Consider the following 25,684-nt stretch of genomic DNA (forward strand, 5'->3'; position numbering starts at 1 on the left):
CAACACTGAACCCACATTAAAACCTGGGGAAATTACTCATCACCAGTAATTCTGTTTGTCCGACTCCCTCATCTCCTCCCTTCCTGCAGATGATTCCAGACAATTACAAGTATGCCAGAAAGCAAGAGAGTAGGCAAAGAATATTGACAGGTTGGAGTAGCATGGAGCTGCCTATATATATCCTTTGCCTTTCATTATTCTTTGCCTTCTGGCTTCCAGGTATACAGCACCTAATGCTGACAGCTCGGAATCTTCTACAAGATGAAATACAAGGTGGGTGAATAAAATCCTACCTTTCAAGGATTCAAGCAGCACAAAATATGGCACTTGGTATGATTTCAGTTCAGTTTGAAAAAGAAAACTACAAGTATTGTGTGACAGAGTAGCCCCCACCTCCAGTGTCCTCCAGTGTCAGGCCATGGCACCATGTACCCCCGAAATTGGAGGCTAGGTTTGAAATTGCAATGTATCCTCTCCTGAGTCAATTTTACAGCCTGAGGGCTGGAATAGCAACAGTAGCACCTTTACAACCCACATGTAGAGGTTTCCAGTCACTAGATCCACATAGCCTCAGACTTTTCTTCTGGCCTCCCCAAAACTACGTCCTATGCCTTTCCCAGTTTGGAACAAGAGAGAGCCCCCAGTGCACAGTAGCTTTGAATCTGGACATTCTCTGCTTCAAACACAATGTCTCTTGGAACTGCACCAGGAATAATTTCAATCTTCATGACTGTGCCTTAAACACAGCACTGACCCCAAAGTAAAGAGTTTGTAAATACCAAAACTCCTTCCACTTCCAACTCAGAAAGAGCAGTTTGGGCCAATCATTTTTTATGTCATTAAGACAAACCTGACTTTCTATCTGAGGGGAAATAATTAAACTGGTTTTTAATTAACCCTAATGTTAAAAGTATCCCTCAATGGACTTCCGAAATGAAATCAAAATTAGGATTAATCCCAGCAGGGAAACTACCTAAGGGACCAAAGAGGTTTGTGCTAAAACAGAGATACCACTCTAACATGCAAACCTTTTTCATGGCTCCAGCCATAGACAAGGACTATTAGTTATTCATTTTATAGTAGTGCCTAGAGAGGAGCCATTGAACTAAGGGACTGTGCAGACTTATAGTAGGAGGCAGACCCTGTCCTGAAGAGATTACAGTCTAAACAGATGAGACAAATGGAGAGAGAGAAAACTGGTACAGAGAACATCCATAGATTCAATGGTAGTTGGGAGTGGGCACAAAACAACAACCCACTTGGCTACTCCTTTTCACACATACATGTCAGAGGAGACTGTGGGATAACACAGAAGATAGTAAAAAATAATGAGCATTTTTTTCTTTTGCTTCATTTATGTAGCAGCACCATAAAGACACAAAGTCAATTTCTGATCAAGGGATTTCTTTTCTAAAGCCTCCATCAGACTTTCTTTCATGTAGCTTTTGAGGAAAAATTAACAGCTTTTTCCAAGAGTAAAAATCTGTTGAATTTTTTACACGTTTTGTAAAAAGACATTAGTTATTTTGAAGATGATTCTGTACATCTTGCTATCTAGCACAAATACTGAAAAGCCAGTTTCCTGTTTGATCATTCTAAAACATATAACCCATTTTCCTGATGTACTTTTTAATAGACATTTCCCTTGGTGGTTTTTAGAGAGAATATATGATCTCAGCATGATGTTTTCAGTTTGTGCTTCTCTGTGTTTTATGACTGAACTGTTAAAATCAGAATGACACCACCACCTTATTAAAAGCCCTAAAGATTTTATGATGCATTTCACAGCAGGCTGACCTTCCTACTGAATAGGTTACCATGCACAGAGCCAGGATGTGGAGTGTTTCACAGCTTTACATGCCAGAGAAAATCAGAGAATATTTATTGATACAGGCCCTATACAAATTACACGATGTATTGACTGGTCCATACAAATGTACACAGAGAAACAGAAAGACAGATAGATAAATAGGGCCAAATGCTGAAATCCTTACTCAGGCCATACTGACATCAAATCATGAGATGTGTTATGCACCCATGGGAGTTTCAGGTGCACAGCACCTTCCAGGATTTGGCTAAATGAGAGATTTAGCTTGAGAACTCGAAGATTTGGCCTAGAGCTAATACTGTTTTTCTGCCTATTGAAGAAGGAACCAATTCTCTTCCCCAATACATAAAAAAATAGTCTCCTTGGAGATATCACAATATCTTTGTATGATTGGCAGACTCTGCTTACAAATGGGGCACTTCAGAGCAGAAGAGAGGTTCTTAACAGAGGTAAGTGGGGGAAACATGTTCAGCTCCTGCACGCCCTGTGCCTAGCTCAAGCCAGCGCTCTTAGTCCCTCAGTTTCATGAGCACTGATGGTGGGATTTTCAAAAATGCTCAGTGCTGGCCTAATGCTTCTGTTGACATTAATAGAAGAGTCATTTGGACAATGTTGGGAGAAAATCCCACCTACATGTTTACTCACTGGGGTTGTGCAAAAAAAGTTAAAGGAGAAATTTTGCAAAATGGTGATCAAGAAATCCAACAAAATTAGACCGAATTTCACACTGCAATTTTTTTAAAATTGCATTCTCATCAAGATATTTGTTTAGGAAAGAACCTCTTCCATCCTTTACTGAAGACTGGTATCAATGAATACCCAGTGGGCTGTGTTCAAAAATGATGGCTAAAGTGGCATAAACTGGACTCCCTAGAATTTAATTAGATCTCATTACACTCACTTAGACTCTATTAGACATACTAACACACATTTGCTGGTGTATAAGTGAGCCTGAAGTTATAAATTGATATAGGGAGTAGTCCAACACCTGTTCACACCATCCTGTTAGCTGCTAGTAGGAACACAGAACACAACAAGTACTTCCCTCCATGGCTGGTCGACTGGTGTGAAGTAGCCAATGGGGCCATGGCCTTTTGACCGATCCATACCACAGAGGGATAAGTAGCACCCTACCAGGGAATAGGCCCAGCACGTTGGTAAGCACAGGGACTACAACTATGCCTGGACCCTATTCAGGAGGGCAAAAAATGAAAGGCTCTTTGTACCTCAAACTTCTGCAAGGGATAGACACAGTGTGGCCTATAATTGTTTCTGATTTATAAGGTCAAATTACAGCAAGACTTTAATCTCAAATGAGAAAAATAGAAGCCACAACTGTCTTTAGAAACACCTGTGTGCAGCATGGAGATTCTCACGTATATCGTCCTGTCTCTCATGAAAGTGGTTTGTGTTTTCATTCTGATTTGCCTGTGTCTGTTTAAATGCATGTAACACAATCTCCAATGTTTCCTTACAGAGGCAAACATTTAATTTTGGCAACACTAATAGCTCTGGATTGGCTGTTTTTCTTCTTTGGGGTTGTTTATGTTTTTTTATGGTTGGTTGGGTTATCCCCACATCCTGTGGATGCCTGCACTGGAATTGCATGTGGAATGTGGTGATGGTACCTATCATTGTTGGCAGAGATCCTACGGACTAACCCCAGTGATTAAGTTATTGTGGACTTCAGCAACTGGGTTGTGTACTGTTTAAAAGGTATGCAGGAAGGTACTTCTTTCAGCACTTTCTACCCCTCTATAAGGGAAAAATGTTATTATGTTCACTTTTGCTATGAAACACATTTGATGGACATTTTAACTGCAGCTAGACAATGAAAAAGATTAATTTCTTCTTTTGAATGAAAATGCTTTGCAAAGAAGACAGCTGGTAGCCCAGTTCAGAGACCAAATGGATCAGCACTTCTTCAGTGACCTCATCCTATAGCCACCATTGATCCATCTCACCCCATTATTGGTTCTCAAACTATCTCATTCTGCAGACCCCTCAGCCAGGGGCCTGTACATTACTGGGGGTACACTGGGCACAGTATGAGAGTCCTTAAACTAAACCATTTCTCATAGGGACTAAAACATCTTTCAAGAATTGAACTGCCACCTTTACTTTTGATTCATTATCATTTAGGTGACATAACTGACAAATCTATAAAACACTTTGAATTATATCACTGACGATATGCTTCCACCTGGTTCCTAGTTTTTCCTTTTGCTGTAAAATCCTTGGTACAATTTGGTAGAGGTGAGTTTTACTTACCGTTCCCCTGTGTAACCTGGACTGCAGTGACATTGCCCTGTTGCTGAGTCACATGTCCCTCCATTGTGGCATTGACACTCCTGGGAGCAGTTCTTTCCATAACGACCCTCTGGACAAGGCTGACCACAGACTGTGCCCTGTTTACAAACAGAATCCAAATGTTAGGCTTGGGACTGCAGCTGTGTGGAGAAGAAGAAGAGAAGGGGATTGGAAAGAAGTGAGGAGATTAATGGGATCTTGTATCAGACTGCTTATACTCTTCTAGAAAATGCCAGGTTCATTTTTAGCCTTAAACACAGAGTATGTTTTGTCAAAATGAAAAAAGTAGTGCAACATTTTTGTTTTGGTCAAAAAATGAGAATAAAAAAAAGTTCATGTGGGTTTTCACCACATACGCTCTTTTCAAGTAGAAAAGGAGAGGAGGGGACAAAAACTAAAAAACGTTTCAATTTTCATATTATTGTAAAATTCTATGAAATATTCCAAAGAAAGCCAAATTTTTTAATTTTGTGTGAAGTTTTTCGCAGAAAATATATTAGCATTTTCTGAGTAGCTTTAACTAAAAACAAAACACAGCAAGAGCAATAGACATCAGTGGGGAAAGAAGACTGAGGGTAACAGCAATAAGATCACATGGTACATGTGTACAGTTGGATGGTTTGGAATCTAAACTTTAAATGTTTCCCTTTTAATTATTTAAAAATTCCCTGTCACATCATTTTAACTCCCTTTCCACTGCCTGCCAGAAATGGTCACCCGGGGCTCACTGCCTATTATTTTATATATTATTTGTTTTGTTTGTTTGCCCCCTTACTATATATAGACAATCTCCAACCACCCTGGTATCTAGCATGATTAAATTTGTTGGTTGTTGGATATAAACTGTTGAAACAATGGCCTCCGTCCTTCTATAGAATTATTTTCCCCATATGGGTCTGGGAAACCAGTGGAGCCTCTCATGTTTGCCCTTGTGGTAGGAATGGGTCCTTGCTGGTGTGAGGTGCAAAGGGATAGAAAATCTATTGATCAGTTATGAAGCAGATGTTCTGATGTCACTGTATTCCTGGGCTATGAAGGTGCCACCAGAACCTGTCCATTACCTACTTTTCTTTTAAGAGGGTAGCATCATATACTTGGAAACACATGTGAAGGCCACCATAGGAGTATTTAATGGTGCTGCTGTTCAAAATGTAACAGTTATATCAAATTATATCCACAAGGACAAGACTTCTGATCAGGTTCCAAAAGATGGTGTTTGCATGCCTGCAGAAAGCACATTTTCCTTTTCCCACTCTTTGAAAAGATTACCAAGGCAGTCCAGAATTTATATTTGATTTTGATCCCTTGTGGTGGTACCATGTGCTAAAATACATTTCCTTTTGTTTCTGGCTTCAGTCACACTGTCTTTGCTTTTCCAATTAAACTTTCTCCTGAAGTTGCCTGAAATCCACAAACATGGAAATTTACCCAGTTTATATTTATTTTAGAAAGCAGCTTTACCATCCATCCAGGTGGGCAGGCACATTCCCCAGTCACATGGTGACACACTCCTCCATTCTGGCATGGACATCTTTCTTCACACTGTGGTCCATGTTTGCCGGGGGGACAAAGATCCTCACAGCTAAACAATTGGTGCATAATGAGTATAACTGTTATTTATATGCAAAGTTCAGTCTCTCCCCCTCTCTTAGGCAAGCACTCAGAAATAAAGGGAAATAACCTTTAAGGGATCAATGACATGAACATATGGAAATAAAATTAGCAATTAAAAATTGTAAGTGTATGTATGTATCTTTCCTTAAAGATATTTCTTTCTAGAAAAAACAAGTTTGGTCTTGGTATGAACAAAGATTATAACTCTCTGCTAGAAGGATTAACCCAATCAAGTGAATTTTTCTATGCTACAGGGCCAATCTCTGTTGGCTGAATTTTATAAAACTTGGACAGAATTTGGACATATTTTATGGGCCAAACTCATTCCCGCAGGTACAGGGATTGCAATTTGTTGTCCCTTTTGCCTTCCAAGAGGCAGCTGCTTTGGCAGCAGTGTTCACCTTCTAAACTGGGCATAGGGAGCAGCTCTATTTAGCAGCCAAGACTTGACATGAACTTCACTAGCAGAGACTCTTTAGGGAAAGCTCTGAATTAGGTCACTGTTGTCTTGCATGGCCTTGCTTCCTCTTGGGCCAGTCCTGTTCCCTTATAGACTGTGCCAGCTAGTTTTCTACCAGGAGTTTGTGCATGCAAACAGAGTGCTGCCCATACAACTATCTATTGTGTGTGTTTAAATACTCATTCCAAATACCCAAAATGTGAGCATATGTACAGAGAATGGTTTGAAAATTTGGGCTTAATCCTTAAAATTCAACCCCCAAATCTTAAACTGTTGACTGCTACCTAATGCAGCCAGGACATTAATACTCAGATTATGGGATGCACCAGTCCTGTCCCGATATTCCATTGCAAGAAGTAGGCTGGAGATGAAGTGGTTAATTTAAACACAAATCTAAAAGCTGAAGTCAATTCTCAAACTTATACTAAAACCTAAATGTAAACCATACTACTCATTAGTGCAGATTCATAACGTCAGGAATGCTTTTGTACAAAGTTGCTGGTGCTACCAGTGCAACAGCTGTACCTTACCAAGAGCATTTTAGCATTTAGCATTTTAATAACATTCATTGATAAGTATACAGAGGGACTTATAATCAGATATAAGTATTGGTAAGTTTTAAAAGAAGCACTTGCAGCATAATGTTCACATAGGTTACTAAATACTAAATATTTTACCCTGGGGTTAGTGCCATGCCAAACCCGCCTTCCCAACAGTAAATAATATACCCTCTGCTTACAAAGCACCAGTATATCCAGGAGGGCATCTGCATTCTCCAGTCACATGATCACAGGTGGCTCCATTTTGACACTGACATTTTTGGTGACAATCATTTCCATATGTTCCCTGGTCACAGCGTTCCTCACAGCGCCAGCCCTTGAAACCAGAAGCACAGTGGCAGGCTCCAGTGATGGGATTACATAAGGCTCCATTTTTGCACTGGCAGCGACTACTGCAGTGGGGTCCCCAGTGGTCACTATCACATGCTGAGGAAAATGTGGAAAGAAAATGTCATAGCACTTCTATAAGCATGCATGGTGCAATGCAGAAGACATGATGATTCAGAGATATCAAGATGGCTTTTTTTATGACACAGAAATGGTAGTGGTATCCTTGTAGAGACACCCTTGGCTCTCCTGGGTCTTTAAGTGTCTTGATAGCCAGATAGGACTTAATTTCCTGTTTACAAGTATATGCCTTAATCTGCACTTAAAATAAACTGAAACTTCGTCTACAGTGAAATAAAGGTAAGTTCCAAATTCCTTCAATGCATTATGATGTGAAACTGAAATTATGATGATAGTGAATCATTAGTTACATGGTCAAAGGGTCATATTCTCCATCTGGCTACTTACTTCAGTGGAGTTGTATGAGTATAAATGAGAGCAAAATTTAGCCCATAATCTAACTTTGGAGCCATAAACATATATCAGAATCCCACAATGAAGTTATTCTATGTAAAGATGAATTCATTATAAGAGGATCACACTGCATGGCAATTTTTTAAAAGCGAAACTTCCAACTAGTTTACATACTTACAGCTATTTCCTTTCATGTTTTACAATACTACTGGTTGACACTGCTGTAAGCAATGTAATAAACATTCCATCAAACAACAGAAACTAACTGTTATTTGGTTAAACAGTATGGTGATCTATACCACAGACAGTAAGGATAACGTTTAATATTTTGAGTTAACCCAATTTGTTTTTATAATCATTCTACTATGTATTTTTGTTTTCTATATTCTACTCCATCAGTAGTAATGATAGTAAACCCTTCTCAGAATCTTTTGTTTTCTCACCTTCAAAAGAAATCTTTAACAGTAAGAAAAGATTTGGTTATAATGAGAAATAGGAGTTTTCAATAACAAACCAGAAGATAAAGGTCACCTACAGTTCACCAGAAATGTGCTAATCATAAAGGTCAAAGGATCTGCTTTTAATTTTTATGTTCTACTGATAACAATAGTGCAGTGGTGAAATCTCAGTTGCAATCACTGGATGCCCTTAATGACTGACCACCATTGTTCACTCAGTCTTCTCCTGGGGCAGAGCAGCCAAGCAGAGAACAGACCTACTTTCTTAGAGCGAGACAAAAGAACTCAAGACATCTCCTTGGGGTAAGAATTGCTCTGCTATAGGAACTGATCACTCAGACTACACAAATAAACAGGATTAGGGTCCTTTAAGGATTTTTTTCCTTCTGTATGACTTGTGTCCTGGTTAATTCCTAAGAGCTATGGCATGCTTTGAAGTGACAGTTTCCTCTCAAACAGTATTTTCCTAAAAGGTCACTGGAACATGCTTTCCACAATGTAGCTATTGTTTATGTACACATACTGTGGCTATATATATATATATATATAAATGGAGTAAACCAAACATGTAGTAACTGTTTCTCTTTCATTTCTTCATTCTTGTCCCCTCTCTTCCTCATTTAGCTATTTAAACATTCATTCTTATGTGCTGGACTATCTGTACAGTGCACAATGTATTTCACACAAGATGTATGTCTTCCCTCGTTATTGCTCACAGATAAACCCAGACCTGGCAACACAATATTTTGAAAATGTCTAGATGGAGGAAAAGTAATCCTCATGCTGAATCAGTCCTCAACTTCTCCTCAGGAAACCAACTGTTCTGAGAGGTATGTATGTGTGCAGGGGATTTGTGAGACAGACAGATGTTCTCTCGGGACTGTATGGAGGCCACCAAAATCATTTTTTTTCACGCCCCATCATTGATTCATATTACAGTCCCACTCCTGCTTCCAATTGAAAAGGACAATTCAGCCATTCCTGATAGAGAAATTAAAAATAAACTTGAACGTTTTGGAATGTTTGAAAAACCCTCTGTGAAGAACTGAAGGATTTAAAATTACCATCAGACAGCAGCTCTTTCAAATAAAATAAAATGAGCCATATGCATCCCCCTGGTGGAGTTACATCAGGGTGAACTTGGCCTAACCTTTCTTAATATATAAAAAGCACCACTAGGCAAAAATAAATTTATTTTTGGCTTACAGTTTGCAGCTTGTATTATTTTACCAATTGCTGGAAGTGGGATATTTGATGCAATCCACCAACATTCACACAGAGGTTTGGAGAGAGGGTTTAATGAGTCTCAAAGACATGCAGACAGCCTTTGCTACTGTATACCTGCCACAGTAACAGTACCAGACAATATGCACAATGGCAGGATTACCACAAACTGTATCATTGTGAAGCATTGCAGGCCTTCTGCTCCCATTATAATGCACTTTAACAGCTACATCATCAGACTGTCCTCTTAGGTTGTTACTGTCCCTTAGAGATCTACTGAAGTTAGAGATGAACATAGTGCATCTCTAAACTTGAACTTTTCTAGACTATTTTACTGTAAGAGGCATGTGCTGCACATTGTATGAAATTTTATTGGTTTCCTGGTGTGCTTTTCTCATTCTGTTTGCACGGGGCCTATTAAAATAAAAACACTAGTGCTCACTCTTTAGTTTTCCAGTCTCATGGTCACCCTCTGTAGAGAAGGGTGAGAGGGTGGGAAACAAATACTGACTACTTAGTTATTTCACTATAGCATAATGCCAGAGTATTTTACCAGAACAACTACTGCTGTAAGGTAGTCTATTACATTAGGTCTGTCTCCTACATTAGGTCTGTCTGTAGCCTAACTCTCTAACTGTGAGTTATGGGCACCACTTCAGAGAAAGCTGAATGATTAATGGGATTAAATAATATTCTTGCACAAAATAGATAAATTGCATACTTTTCTTCTATATATCACTCTAATCAATAAGGTCTCTCATAGGAAATGAAAGTGATTTATCAGAAACAGATACACAAAACAAATATGGGCAAAGGGAAGGGGTAGAAATGCTTCCTGTAAAGAGATTTGTTTATTTTTAATTATCTTTGGAGGCTAAACTTACCAAATATTAGATCAGCCTATTTCTACTTCTGCCTCATATTCAAAAACTAAGACAGGCTGGAAGTCACACAGCTGTTAATCTGGTAAAAAGAGTACTCTTTGAATTAATGAGTATCCTCGGGTTACAAACTGTCAGCTAGAGTTCAATCAGAATAGCTACTATAACAACCGTCCTTACTACTCCAAGGTCACACACACACACAGACAAACACACAGGGGCAGAAGAAAGTGTCAGCTAGAGACTTCTACCAAACCGAATTAGGGTAGTAAGTCATCTTTCACAATACAGGGCATAAGGGAGGGGAAAGAGTACCACACAGTAAAAAGAAATAAAAGTCCCATATTCAGAACTGTTTTAGCAGAAAATAATAAGACTCAGCACTAACAATTCAGGGAATTGATTTGAGTCCTACACTAAAGCAACTCAGAATCTATACACCAATGACTGCTCTCTCAATGGGTCATCATGTTCATGAGCCTCAAGAACTAAGTTTTGAGATGTGTAATGTGAATGGTAAAAACTTGTTTCTTTAATGTGATTATATTAATGTATTATCATGGACCTCACCAATCAGTACCTGATGTTGACAATAGCGATGTTCTATTTGCAAAGTATTTTCATCATTATTCCTAGTAGCTAGAGAACGTTTATTCCTTACTGGGTGAAATCCTAGCTTCACTGAAATCAATGGCAAAACTCCACTGATTTCAGTGGGGTCTGGAGTTAATCCCTGGATTTATAAATAATGAAACAATATTTTTCAAAATATTCTGGAACAGATCTTCACTGCCATAGCTCCATTGACTTCAATGGAGTAATCACAATTTGCACCAACAGAAGATTTGCCCCACCATATCCATATTGCATATATTTGGTCCAATCTGATCTCAATTTCACGGGCACAGCCTCTTCAAAATACCAAACACCATTCCTGCACACACTATATGCAACCTCAGTTTTCTCAATTTTAAATAAAACACAGTTTTCCAGAGCTATTGTTCAAAGTCAACTCTTTTGTGGTAGTCATAGGGATCTTATATCCTACATTTCACGCTGTGGGAAGAAACTCAGAGAAATGTTTGCCAAAAACTGCATAGTAGACTTTTTCGCAAAGAAAAATATTTGGTGCCACTTATACAGTTTGTTCATCTGAGAATAATATCTTTTTAGTCCCCTACTGTATGTCCTCTGTACATCACACAATGTTACAAATATAGGACAGCAAACATTCCTCTCAAAAGGCTCTCAGTAAAAGCGAAGGCATGCCTTTGGGAATAAGGGCATTATATTATATAAACCCTCATTTAAAATGCATCAGTATGATATGGAACCCTAAGACAATATAAAGTTACCAACATAAAAACAAATTATAAATGCTCTCTGAAGCGCAGTGTCAGATGACAACTTTATGAACAGAAATGGTCCCAGAGCTTCAGTTGCAAAGAACCTTCTTCAAGGAAAAAGCAAAGGAAGAAAATGTGTGATGCAAATTGGTACTATTCTTGGGGCTTTTGTATGATACTTGAAGATTTAAAGTTGTGTATTTCATATTATAATAACTTTAATGCACATTGTTATTATGCTAGACGGGTCTCATTTTTATGCACATGGCTTATGTAGCCTGGTAGTGACTTGCAAATTAGTAGGCAAGTTGTCCTGATATTTTACAGTGTGAAAAAGGAATTTGTATAATTAGAAGTACACCTTTTTGGTTTTATAACTCTTATATTCCTTATAAACAAAAACAATGCGTCAGTCCAATTTTAACATGACCTGATCTCTGTCTCTCTATGTTGATTGCGCTTGAGAAGGTAACAAAAAGAGAAGCATGAATGAGTCCAAGTTTATTCCTGACAAATCCATCTTGATCACATGTAATTCTGAGCTTCTCTAAAGAATGGCATATGATGAGAGCAAAATATGGCTATCAAGTCAAGTCAAAGAACATTTCAGAAGAAAATTCCCCTTAGAAACTCAACAAAGACAACTACCTTACACGTACACTATAAAGTTACTTATATAATGTGATATTCAGGATGCAACATGTTTATGGCAAGTTATTTAAAGGTCTGACTTTCTTGTGTTTTTCTTTTTTTGCTAATGCAAACATGGATGTTAAAGTAAAGAATCACACTAAAATTAAGATTTATTTTTCTTAGCATCTTTCTTTGTTCCTATCAGATAGGTGGTACGGAGATAACAACATACTATTTGATTCTGGCTCAGAACTGTTCCTGGGATTGTACAGCAAAACATTATAGTATGTATCTGGAAACAAGCGCCATTTATACTGCTGCCAAAAACAGAAGAGACCTTTATCAGAGTACTAGACTAATATAATTTTAATCTCCTTTCCTGTGATGCCTGAAGTAATTGCACAAGTCTAACCATAAAACACATGCATGAAAATGTGTTTTTTCCAACCACAAATTGTGGGTCAGAGTGAGCTGCTCACTCATTTGGGAATGTAATTTTGGCAGCCAAAAATTTAAATAAATAGCAACTGTAAAAGTGAAAAATCTCATCCCCTGTCCCTCTAAACCTCCAAACATAATTTCTTTAGCTGAGTTCAAAAGGTCGAGGTCTATGGTACATTAAGGTTGCTTTGCACTGCTTCAGCTGTGCAATAACTGACTTAACCAGCCTGTAGCCTGGGCATCATCTTTGACTCACACTCAAACCTTTCTCCTCACCTTCAGGTTACATCTCAATCTTGCTGATTCCTTCTGCATAACATCTCTAAGATATGTTATTTCCTATTCTTCCGCACAGCAAAAACTTTTGTCCAGGCTCTCATCATCTCTTGTCTCAGTTACTGCAACATCTTTTTAATCTGGCCTTGTCAAATGCAATCTTGCCCCACTCATATCCCTTCAGAATGCTGCTGCAAATATAATTTCTCTAGGCTGTCACTCTGACCATGTCACTTCTCTCTTTGCCTCCCTCCACTGCACGTCTCTGTTGCATCACACATAAACTATGTATCTTCTCTTTCAAGTCTCATTCACTATCAAGATGTCAACTCTTGCCTCCAATCAGCCCAGGGTGCTAGCCTCCATTGGCAACTTGTTAAATTTTCAAACAAGCACCTTTGTACTTTTTCCTGTGCTGTTCCTCACACTTAGGAGGAGCTCCTCATAAACATCCAGGAAGCTACTTCACTTTCCTTCTTCTAAACACTCCTTAAATCTCTCCTTTGCTGAGATGCCTACAAAAACTTGACAACAACTAGGCTGCTCGTGTGCTGTGACCACTGCCTAATGTGCAAACTAATACTGTCTCACTGTTTCCTTGTACTTCCCCATCTGTCTGTCTATGTCCATCTGTTGTCTCTTGTCTTATACTTAGATTGTAAGCTCTTAGGGGCAATGACTGTCTTTTGTTCAGAAGCACCTAGCACAATGGAGTCCTGGTCCATTACTAGGGCTCCTAGGCACGATGGTAATTCTTCTTCAAGAGATATCTCTGATATGGAAATTATCGATTGTAGCCTCCCGCCTTTATGATCATGACAGAATTGTAAAATTTCCATTCTCCTTTGGCTACCAACCCATCTGATGATATTACCAATGTAACCGGCTCTCTCTTTCTCTCTCTTCCTGGTTTGCCTGCAATCTTGCCTGATAGCGTGAGTGCTAGAAGAAGGCTGCTCTGCGATTGGAGAGTTACGTGGCCCCAAAAATATGTTATTCTTTTACCTAGGGTCTCAAGTAATTGTGCTCTTTCTAAATTCATCCTTCTTGTCACATCTTCATTTGTAGGTTTGTTTATCCAGGAATGCTTTTAACATTTTTCAGTAACACCAAAACTTGAATGCTCTGGATTCCTTTAAGCGTCCACCTCTCACATCCATTCAGGAGAGCTGATCATATGTAGCACTACTTCAGCAATCTAGTGCAGATGTGCAGTTTTTATTTTTGAAAACAGAAGTCTTTGGAAATCGTTAAATACATTTTTGCAAGCTCTATTCTTTTTTTGATTTCTTCATCACATCTTCTGTCTGATGAGTCTGGACCCACTAAATAGGGGATCCCACTATTCATTTGTTCTAGCACTTGACCATCAAGTTATAGGCATTGCCTACCTTATGCATCACTGTATTTACTCATTATAATAGTTTGTCTTTCTAACATTGTCATTCCATATTTCTTGCTGACATTGTTCACAGCAATAAGCAAGTTCTGAATTTCTTCCCTAGGTGAAGTGATACAAAATAGATTATCAGCATATCTTATATTGATCTGCATGCCCTGGTAGTGTCTTCTAAACTTTGCCTCATTGTACTTTCTATTATTAGTTGTGGAGATAGAATGCAATCTTGACTTACATCTTTCTTGACAGTTCATAGTTCATTCAGACTGCTGCAGACTGTCCCCTATACAGGCTTTCTATTAATTATATATCTTGAGAGTCAATATTAGACTCTTCAAGAATTTGTATCACCTTCTTGTGTTTGATTTTACCAAATACCTTCTCATAACTTACAAAGAACATATACATTTCCCTTTGTGCTTCTCACATGCTCACATAAGATCCTCAGGGCAAAGACTGCCTCCCTCATGCCTACTCCTGGGTGGAAACCAAACTGACTTCTGCTAATTCTTGTCTCAAGATGTTGATGTAGCCGTGTGCCAACAATTTTCAGCAAAACTTTAAGCGTGTGGCTTACTTGGCTTTATAGTGAAATGCAGTTCAGATTTTCCAGCATTATTAACCTTCAGTAGATGAACAAAGACTTAAAACAACCTGTGCTTCCACTCTCCTGAGCTGTGCTGAGTACAGCTTAGCCATAGCTTAGAATTTGAGCCAAGGTCTCTTCCCTTAACACAGACAGTGAGAAAAGCCTTTTTTTTTTATATATATTTCTGGAACTAATGTGTTTGAAATCCAAGTGTGGTGACTAGTGGCAGGTCTGCATGAGAATCCCAAATCCAAACACCCTGAAGTTTAGAGTTTAAATCTATATCCATATCTGAACTTTGTTACTCAGGCCCACCTCAAATACGAAGGAGCAGAACCCTTGTGAGGAACTATACTTTAAACAAGTCACTTCAACTCTACATAGACAGAGGGCATCCCATCCACCTCTCTGAAGTCAATGGGAGAGTTGCAAGTGAATTAAAAATCAGGATGTAAATCTTCTTATATGTTGCATACATTAAAATATGTTCAATGTACTGTCCAAAAGATATTCTAAGCTTACAGTATGAAGCCTTAGAGAAGCTGTGAGTTATGTCTGTAACATTTTCTAGGCTTTAGGTAAATCACAATCTTTGCCATAAAACTGGATTGGTATTCTTTTTGGGTTTTTCCTCTCCTTTGTCCACACGGAGGTAGCAGAGGAATATTAATATCCTTTAAGTAACGTATACTATGGTAATATATCATGCAACTTAGACCTTGTAAAACTGTATTTTGAATGGTTTTATATCCTATGGTTCCCTGATTACAGTGTCATTAGCCTCTATAGAATGCTCAGTCAGACAAAATACAAAGTACCAAAAAGGTACAATAGGGTAGAGACTATTCTCATTGATGCAGTATTTTGGACACAAATTCTAAAATGTTATTATATGACCTAGATTGTGTCAAGAACAGTAAATGGAATAATATCCATTCATTTACATGGCAAAGCCTATGGCAAGAATGACACTGTCACCAACCTTATCCAATCCATTCTTATTACACAACACTGAGTGCAATCTTGTGACTACTCAACTCTGATACCAGGGTTTGGTTAGTTGGATATTGAAAATAATGTCACTCCTTTCCTTTAGGCTACCCTCTGAGGAAAATTACTCTCCTGAGTGAAACTTGAACCAAATAACATTCAAGTTCAGCCTAAATTTCAAATCAACCACATTCAAGTGGGTTCAAAATTTGATAAAACGCGTAAGTCCATCCCTACAAGTGGCATCAAACCTGCATGTTACTAGGGTTACAAGGTGGTAAAATTTGGAAGCAGAAATCTAAGAAATCAATTTAAAGGACTATAAATCAAGGCCAGCTATGCTGAATATTCCACTCTGAGAATCTTTTTAAAAGGCTTCAATTAATAAAAACAAGAGATTATTCTCCATATCATTTTTGCTATTGTGATCTGTATGGTTACCTCAGTAGGCAAGAACTACATTCTTATGACAAATATAATCTTCTTCTTTAGAAAAATCTTTCTTAATAATTATGAAGTATTAATGCTTTTTAGTAAAAGACTTATTTTTCCTACATCCCAGACACAAAAGTACTTTGTGCTTTTTGTAGAACACAACACTTCCTATTAAATCTGGATTTCCTTTAGAATCTTTTGTTTCTATCTGATTTCATTTGTTACATTGAAGGCTTTCTACCCTGAGGCATATTTTTCATTCTTTCTTATTGTTCTGTATAAAAGAAAGGATTTTTATTCAAGACTTTTTTTTAACTTTGTAAAAGCTTTTTGGTCTGTGAAGTGGAAGAACAATGAAAATGTGTTTTTTAGACTCTGTAAAGGACTGGAACTGTATGCCTTTCACATGTCATACATTTCACAAGACTCTTTAAAATATTTTGGACCTCAGAATACAATGGTGGATAGCTGTTAAGGAAAAACATAGACAGTCTTTGGGGCTAATTTTACTGTCCTACTGACATGAACCCTACTCACAATAATCATTATTGTAGAGAAGGTTAGAAAAATCATATGAATTTGAGTATAATATGTAATCAGATCTTGTGTGCACCTCATTGCAGGACCGGGACTTGAATTTTTTCTGCCCTGTATTTTAAAGTTCTTAATTTTTAATACAGTAACTAACCCTATAGTCCCAGGTTTCAGAGTAGCAGCCGTGTTAGTCTGTATCCACAAAAAGAAGAACAGGAGTACTTGTGGCACCTTAGAGACTAACAAATCTATAGTCCCAGTGAAGCCATTGGGAGCTTTGTCTGAGTAAATAAGACAGGATCAGTCCATTTGTTGATAGAACTAATCAAATAATGAAAAAAAATTGCTTTTGCAAATAATGATTCACCAAAATTCACCACACATTGTTCACCATCTACTGAACTGATCAAATTCCTAAACAAACAAAAGTTACTGGATAAAAAATTGCCAAAATTTGCAATGAATATAGACCTGATTCAGGAAAGAACTTATGCATGACTAAGCACATGCTTCAGTGCTGTCCTAAATTGGGGCCAGTATTTGTAGTGAATTATGTAACCAATTTTAGCAATTTTTCCCCCTGGTATGGAAATGGTACAACTTGTACCATAATTGGAACAAATATGGAACAAATATGAGTGAACCTCTTTGTATTCAATTTGGAGCAAAAGCAGTTAGTTGTTCTAAACCATAGTTTGTATTCAATTTGGAGCAAAAGCAGTTAGTTGTTCTAAACCATAGTTTGGAACAACTAACTGCTTTTGCTCCAAATTGAATACAAAGAGGTTCACTCATATTTAGGACCCAATTCTACAACCCCTCACACTAATAACCCTTACTCGTGTGAGTAGTTCAACTCAAGTCAATTAAATTAAAGACAATACATTTATTTTGGTGTCAATGGAACTATTTCATAGAATCATAGAATATTAGGGTTGGAAGAGACCTCAGGAGGTCATCTAGTTCAACCCCCTGCTCAAAGCAGGACCAACACCAACTAAATCATCCCAGTTAGGACTTTGTCAAGCTGGGCCTTAAAAACCTCTAAGGATGGAGATTCCACCACCTCCCTAGGTAACCCATTCCAGTGCTTCACCACCCTCCTAGTGAAATAGTGTTTCCTAATATCCAACCTAGACCTCCCCCTCTGCAACTTGAGACAATTGCTCCTTGTTCTGTCATCTGTCACCACTGAGAACAGCTGAGCTCCATCCTCTTTGGAACCCCCCTTTAGGTAACTGAAGGCTGCTATCAAATCCCCCCTCCCTCTTCTTATCTGCAGACTAAACAAGCCCAGTTCCTTCAGCTTCTCCTCGTAAGTCATGTGCCCCAGCCCCCTGATCATTTTCGTTGCCCTCTGTTGGACTCTCTCCAATTTGTCCACATCCTTTCTGTAGTGGGAGGAGGGCAAAACTGGACACAATAATCCAGATGAGGCCTCACGAGTGGTGAATAATCACTTCCCTCGATCTGCCAGCAATGCTCCTACTAATGCAGCCCAATATGCTGTTAGCCTTCTTGGCAACAAAAGCACACTGCTGACTCATATCCAGCTTCTCATCCACTGTAATCCCCACGTCCTTTACTGCAGAACTGCTGCTTAGCCAGTTGGTCCCAGCCTGTAGTGGTGCCTGGGATTCTTCCGTCCTAAGTGCAGGACTCTGCACTTGTCCTTGTTGAACCTCATCAGATTTCTTTTGGCCCAATCCTCCAATTTGTCTAGGTCACTCTGGACCCTATCCCTACCCTCCAGCATATCTATCTTTCCCCCCCAGCTTAGGGTCATCCACTCACAAATTATTCTTGTGAGCAAGAGTTTGTAGGACTGAACCCAATTTTGTATTAATTTTAGCAACTAGGCCATGAATCCAATCCTACTTTCTCTGATATTTTGAAATTCCTTTTTTTGCTATTTTTAAGGGATATAGACTTTTTAAACAATTTTTTAATTTTTATTTAAAATATTTAGCATTTCCAGAAGTTAAGTTTTAATGTGGCCACTTGAATATGTGCTGAGCTTCACCAGTGATCCTATTAATATAAACAACATTCTACATGTAAAATAATAACAGTGATAAACACTGTTTTTATGACAACCTAAAGTTAATCATATTTTTTCTCCTCCCAACACCTACTTACCAAACACCACTTAATCCTTCCAGACACACTAAGCATATGCTTTAAAGATTATTTGGTAACTCTTGAATAGAAAGATACAAATGTTTCTTTGAGCCACAGTATGAGTGTATGTTAAAAAAGGTCAGAATAAAAGTATAGCTCTCATAAGAAAGCCTTTTTGTGACCATAAAAAACAAAACTACATATTTTAACATGGGATATGTCATAAGTCAATTAGTTGTTTTAACTGATTTTAATACAGGCACTAGCATTTCTAGTAATTAATTACACCATAACAGCTGATAAGAAATGTAGTTATATTAAAAAAATTACATGCTTCAAGGGAAATGTAAAGTACAAGGTAAAACCCAATGCCTTCAACCACCAGAGGTTTATCATTAAAGCTAGTATTGCTAAGTGAAATAAAGTGTGCTATTGAAATTATTAAATTACTGTTAAACGTTTAGAAGAAAGATTTATTGAGACTATCCCTTTAATTAAAAACAGGAATAAATTACTTCCAATTATTCATTGTTCATTTATTACAATTAATAGATAATGTTAATATATAATATATTTTAAAGCAAATTAAAGTAGAAATTATGGCCCCGATTCAGGAAGCATAATTATTCAGGAAGGTGCTTAAGCATATATTTAGTCCCACTGGATGTAAGCACCTGCTTACCTCGTATAGAACAAAAAATCACCCAACTATTTCCATATTAGGGTCTTGGAGACCCTGAGTATGTCCAAATTTGAAAAAAAAAAAAAAAAAACACATGGCATGCATTTAAAACTAACTTTATTGTAACCAGTGAATTATAAAACTATGAACAAATTAAAACTTTCCTAGATTCAGAAGCACACTACATAGTACTTGTGTTGGGGTCTAACTGACCCCATGATCAAACACATTTTTTTTTAAAAGCTACAAATTATACAAGTGTCAGGCTCTAACTGACGCTATGTTTAGACAATGAAAATAGATTGCAACAGCAACAAAATCAAAGGCACAAACACAGCAAAGTGGCCTACTACTTCGAGCAAAGGGAGCAAACAAGTAACGTGTTCTGAACATACAAAGGTTTTACACTTTGCACATTTTTGTGTGTTTTTCTGTTTCTTGTTCTGGAACAGATGGAACATCATCCTTGTTTCCTAGTCTCTGGATCAGCAACTAGACGCTGCTTCCTGGGATCTCTATGGATAGCAATTCCATGCTTGAATAATAAGAATATAGCAGTAGGGATATACTACTGACCACCTGACCAGTGATAGTGACTGTGAAATGCTCAGGGAGATTAGAGAGGCTATACAAATAAAAAACTCAATATTAATGGGAGATTTCAACTACCCCCATATTGACTGGATACATGTCACCTCAGGACGGGATGCAGAAATAAAGTTTCTTGACACCTTAAATGACTGCTTCTTGGAGCAGCTAGTCCTGGAGCCCATGAGATAAGAGGCAATTCTTAATTTAGTCCTAAGTGGAGCACAGGATCTGGTCCAAGGGGTGAATATAGCTGAAGCACTTGGTAATAGTGACCCAAATATAATAAAATGTAACATTCCTGTGGGGGGGAAACACCAAAGCAGCCCACCATGGTAGCATTTAATTTCAGAAAGGGGAACTACACAAAAATGAGGAAGTTAGTTAAACAAAAAATAAAAGGTACAGTGCCAAAAGTGAAATCCCTGCAAGCTGCATGGAAACTTTTTAAAGACACCATAATAGAGGCTCAACTTAAATGTATCCCCCAAATTAAAACACATAGTAAGGGGACCAAAAAGTGCCGCTGTGACTAAATAACAAAGTAAAAGAAGCAGTTAGAGGCAAAAAGGTATCCTTTAAAAAGTCGAAGTTAAATCCTATTGAGTAAAATAGAAAAGAGCATAAACTCTGGCAAGTGAAGTATAAAAATATAATTAGGAAGGCCAAAAAAGAATCTGAAGAACAGTTAGCCAAAGACTCAAAAAGTAACAGCAAAAAAAAATGTTTTAGTACATCAGAAGCAGGAAGCCTGCTAAGCAACCAGTGGGGCCACTGGACGATCGAGATGCTAAAGGAGCATTCAAGGAAGATAAGGCCACTGAGGAGAAACTAAATGAACTCTTTGCATTGGTCTTCACGGCTGAAGATGTGAAGGAGATTCCCAAATCTGAGCCATTCTTTTTAGGTGACAGATCTGAGGAACTGTCCCAGATTGAGGTGTCATTAAAGGAGATTTGGGGAAAAAATGTTAAATTTAACAGTAATAAGTCACCAGGACCAGATGGTATTCACCCAAGAGTTCTGAAGGAACTCAAATGTGAAATTGCAGAACTACTAACTGTAGTTTGTAACCTATCATTTAAATCAGCTTCTGTACCAGATGACTGGAGGATAGCTAATATGACATCAATTTTTAAAAAAACGCTCCAGAGGCAATCGCAGCAATTACAGTCTGGTAAGATTAACTTCAGTACCAGGCAAATTGGTTGAAACTATAGTAAAGAACAGAATTGTCAGACACACAGATGAATATGATTTGTTGGTTTTTGTAAAGGAAAATCATGTCTCACAAATCTACTAGAATTTTTAGAGGGGGTCAACAAACATGTGGACAAGGGTGATCCAGTGGCTATTGTGTACTTAGAATTTCAGAAAGCCTTTGACAAGGTCCCTCACCAAGCAAAGTAAGTTGTCATGGGATAAGATAGAAGGTCCTCTCATGGATCAGTAAAAGATAGGAAACAAAGGGTAGGAATAAATGGTAAGTTTTCAGAATGGAGAGAGTTAAATAGTGGTATCCCAAGGATCCTATACTGGGACCAGTACTGTGCAGCATGTTTATAAATGATCTGGAAAAAGGGGTGAACAGCGAGGAGGCAAAATTTGCAAATGATACAAAACTACTCAAAATAGTTAAGCCCAAAGCAGAGTGTGAAAAGTTACAAAGGGATCTCACAAAACTGGGGTGACTGGCAGATGAAATTCAATGTAGATAAATGCAAAGTAATACACATTGGAAAACATGATCCCAACTATACATATAAAATGATGGGGTCCAAATTAGCTGTTACCTCTCAAGAAAGAGATCTTGGAGTCATTGTGGATAGGTCTCTGAAAACATCCACTCATTGTGCAGAAACAGTCAAAAAAGCTTACAGAATGTTGGGAATCATTAGGAAATGAATAGATAAGACAAAAAATATCATATTGCCTCTATATAAATCCATGGTATGACCACATCTTGACTACTGCGTGCAGATGTGGTCACCCCATCTCAACAAAGATACATTGGAACTGGAAAAGATACAGAGAAGGGCAACAAAAATAATTAAGGGTATGGAACAGCTTCCATTGGAGGAGAGATTAATAAGACTGGGACTTTTCAGCTTGAAAAGAGGCGACTAAGGGGGGATATGATAGAGGTCTATTAAATTATGACAGATGTGGAGAAAGTAAATAAGAAGTGTTATTTACTCCTTCTCATAACACAAGAACTAGGGGTCATCAAATGAAATTAATAGAATGCAGGTTTAAAACAAAAAAAAGGAAATATTTCTTCACACAAAATGCAGTCAACCCGTGGAACTCTTTGCCAGAGGATGTTGTGAAGGTCAAGACTGTAACAGGATTCAAAAAAGCACTAGGTACGTTCATGGAGGATAGGTCCATCAATGACTATTAGCCAGGAGGGGCAGGGATGCAAAACCATGCTCTGAAGTGTCCTCAGCCTGTCTTTGCCAGAAGCTGGGAATGGGCAACAGGGGATGGATCACTTATGCTTCTTATGTTCCCTAGAAGCCTAAGGAAGGTCTGCAATGTTCCTTTCCTGCACCAGTGGTTTCACCATTTCTGTACCCAGGTCCCTTAGAAATACCCAGCTCTTACTCAAAGATTTATTATGCCATGTGTGATTCAACAAAATCCAATGTGTGCATTCAGATATGCAATGTGCATGTGCAGCAGTGAGTCTTTTCCCCAGAAATTCTTTGCCCCAGCAACAGCATCTGTCAAGTGTGTGATTGCCAGAAAATAGATTTCACAACTGTGGCTTCCTCAGAATCCTAGCAAGTGTAGGCTTCCCAGAAAATCAATTTGACAGTGTTATCTTCAAAGAAACTCAATTTGCTGGACAATTGTGGTGATACATGAGGAAAATGTTATCTGGGATGTCAATGACCCCACCCCACATCCCACCCTAGACCCCACAGGTGCATTTTTTAAAAAACAAAAAACACTGAATCTATGATGGTAAAACCAATGCTGAAATATATTGCTGCCTCAAAATAAAATGCCTGCATAATTAATTTGGGGTCTGACCCCAATATCTTTTGAGTGACTTTTTTGCACCATAACAAATTTGCAGACAGGTTAATATACAGGTTGTCCTCAGGAGACTCCTTGAAGAAAAGAGAGGCAGTGGTTTCATATTTCATTTAAATTTTGATATGCATTTAGGGTCCAAGAGACCCCCAAAGATCTTGGAAGCGTAGTACTTTCATTGTCCCCGTTCACTAATATTGAGTGGTCTAACTGACCCCATTACCTTTTTAGTGATCTTTTTTGCTACACAAAAACCACAACAGGTATGATGATAAACTAATGTGGAAAGACTGACCTCATCCCTAGTCTGAGGATACTTAATGTATGAAGAGGCACAGGTTTGGCATGAAAAATGTTTGGGCTTGTTGGGGTCAGATAGACCCCGAACATTAGGAGGGTTGAAGATAAACATGTGCTTGAGTACTTTCTTTAGGGGGGCATACATTATTTATGTCTCTTTGTGCTGTTTGGAATGGAGTTCTAAAGCTACTGTGGTTCATATTTTCATTCCAAAAGGTACTGTAAATCATTAGACAAGTAATTCTCCTAATTAAGGACTGGAGAAGAACTCTGTATTTACTCCTGGGCTTAAACAATGGGGCCATGATTCAGCAGAACACCTAAGCATGTGCTTAAATTTAAGCAGGGGCTGAATTTCCATTGACTTCAGTGGGATTTCAATGCTTAAGTGCTCTTCCGAATAGAGATGGTCTTAAAGATATGTATAACATTAATCTTACATGCCTTGCTGATTTGGGGCCTGGATAAGTACCAAAGCCATGTAGCATCAGAAATTTTGGCTCTGCAGCTAAGTTACCTATTACTTAAGCCACAGTAATGACTCTGTCCACTGTTAAGGTGTTGATAGTTTCCATTTTTGACCCCCAGCACTCCTTCTAAATAGCTGGGAAAAGAAACCTTACATCTTAAGCTGAAGATTCTCCTTGTTTCTAGAGGGAAAAGTTAGAAGTTAATCAGACAAAGTTGGATTTAAATTAGGGGAATTTTAGAAATTACAAGTAAATTACGATTTTTGGTGGCTCCTATAAGTAGAGCTGGTCAGAAATTTTCCAATGAAATAAAGTTATGGAAAATGCCGATTTGTCAAGCCCAAAACATTTCACTGGAAATATCTGTATTCGAAAAACTTTCAGTGAAACCAAGCAGGTTCCCACAGAACCCTGCCTGGATTCCTGGTAGGGTGCAGGGGACCCTGGTCTGCAGCTGTAGGGCAAATCCACCAATCAGACTGCCCTAGAATCTTAGACCCTGGCACTCCAAGGCATATATTGCATATGAGATTATGGGAATGATGTGGAGGGATTCAGTGAGCATTCTTAGTGCAGACCAAAGCCTAGGACCAGATCCTTCCTTGACTAGTTGTCACTCGCACTTAAAATAAATTTTAAAACAACACCAAATTCAGCTCTATGAATGAATCATCCTCTGGATTCTGTCATCCTTATTCTCATTGAGGAAAAGCTTCCTTATGAATTGTCCTATTGATTTCAGTGGAACAATTTGTGGTCTAAGAACTATTCAGTCTGAGAAAATGTTAAGAAAAGGAATTTCCTAATACATATCAGGAATCAATATTACAGCATATGCATACCTCAGTCACATACATGTCCCACACTGAGACTTGTGTGATCTATAATGCTATGTATCATTTCATCTGGATATCACTCTGTGTCCCCCAATCATGAAAAAAGGTAAAATAGCAAAAGGTAGAATCCACCAAGTGAAGATGTGTTGTGTTCATGTCTGTCTAGATGTATAGAAATGAACACAACACATCTTCACTTGGTGGTTTCTATCTTTTGCTATTGAGGAATTCGCAAATAAGGAATTTGTTTTACTTGTCAGAAATAAAATTAGAGTTTGCAGTGCACACTAACCCACATGAATCAGAACTCACAGTACTTGATGATATACAGTTTGTTCCCACACCCGTAAGTGAAATCTCTGCTAGTGGCAGAACTACTCTTACAAGAAAAAAACTGCATATGTATGAGCTCTTATTTTATTTATTTTATTTTATTCCTCTAATATTGTAACTAGTAAAACTTACATTACTGTAATTCAAGTTTTCACTTCAACTGTTGACAAAAATCAAGCTAACTAAGAGACAATCAGAGGCTCTTTTTGTCAAATATTTTCATGTTTAATCCACCCCTTCCTATCATGATCAACCCTTCTCCTCTCCTAAATTCTGCCCTCACTCTGACCAAAGCAAACTGATCAGTTCATACTCTTGCAGCTTCATGAACAATTTTTCAAAGTGATCCTGACAGTGAAATGGATGTACTGATTCACTAGCTCCAAGGGATAGGTTCAATATGTCTTCTGTCCACTCAAATGACATTGATCTGTCTATTGTGTCCAGTCAATAAATCTTTATTAGAATAATTTACTTCACATGAATATCAGCTCTTGCACTGGAATGAAAATGTTTTGTAAATGTGCACCCTT

General features: G+C 38.1%; 1 protein-coding gene across 1 annotated transcript in view; it reads right to left on the reverse strand.

Annotated features, from left to right (window-relative positions):
* The window catches only part of MEGF10 (multiple EGF like domains 10), a 149,072-nt gene that overhangs the window by 60,079 nt on the left and 63,309 nt on the right, over nucleotides 1–25,684 (reverse strand). The window contains exons 6-8 of the mRNA XM_054032883.1: nucleotides 6,952–7,198; nucleotides 5,600–5,720; nucleotides 4,100–4,236 (exon numbers count right to left, since the gene is read on the reverse strand). Of these exons, the coding sequence (XP_053888858.1) occupies nucleotides 4,100–4,236; nucleotides 5,600–5,720; nucleotides 6,952–7,198 (505 nt within the window). The remainder of the gene's footprint in view (nucleotides 1–4,099; nucleotides 4,237–5,599; nucleotides 5,721–6,951; nucleotides 7,199–25,684) is intronic.

Source organism: Malaclemys terrapin, chromosome 6, assembly GCF_027887155.1.
Source record: "Malaclemys terrapin pileata isolate rMalTer1 chromosome 6, rMalTer1.hap1, whole genome shotgun sequence".
Taxonomy (NCBI): domain Eukaryota; kingdom Metazoa; phylum Chordata; order Testudines; family Emydidae; genus Malaclemys; species Malaclemys terrapin.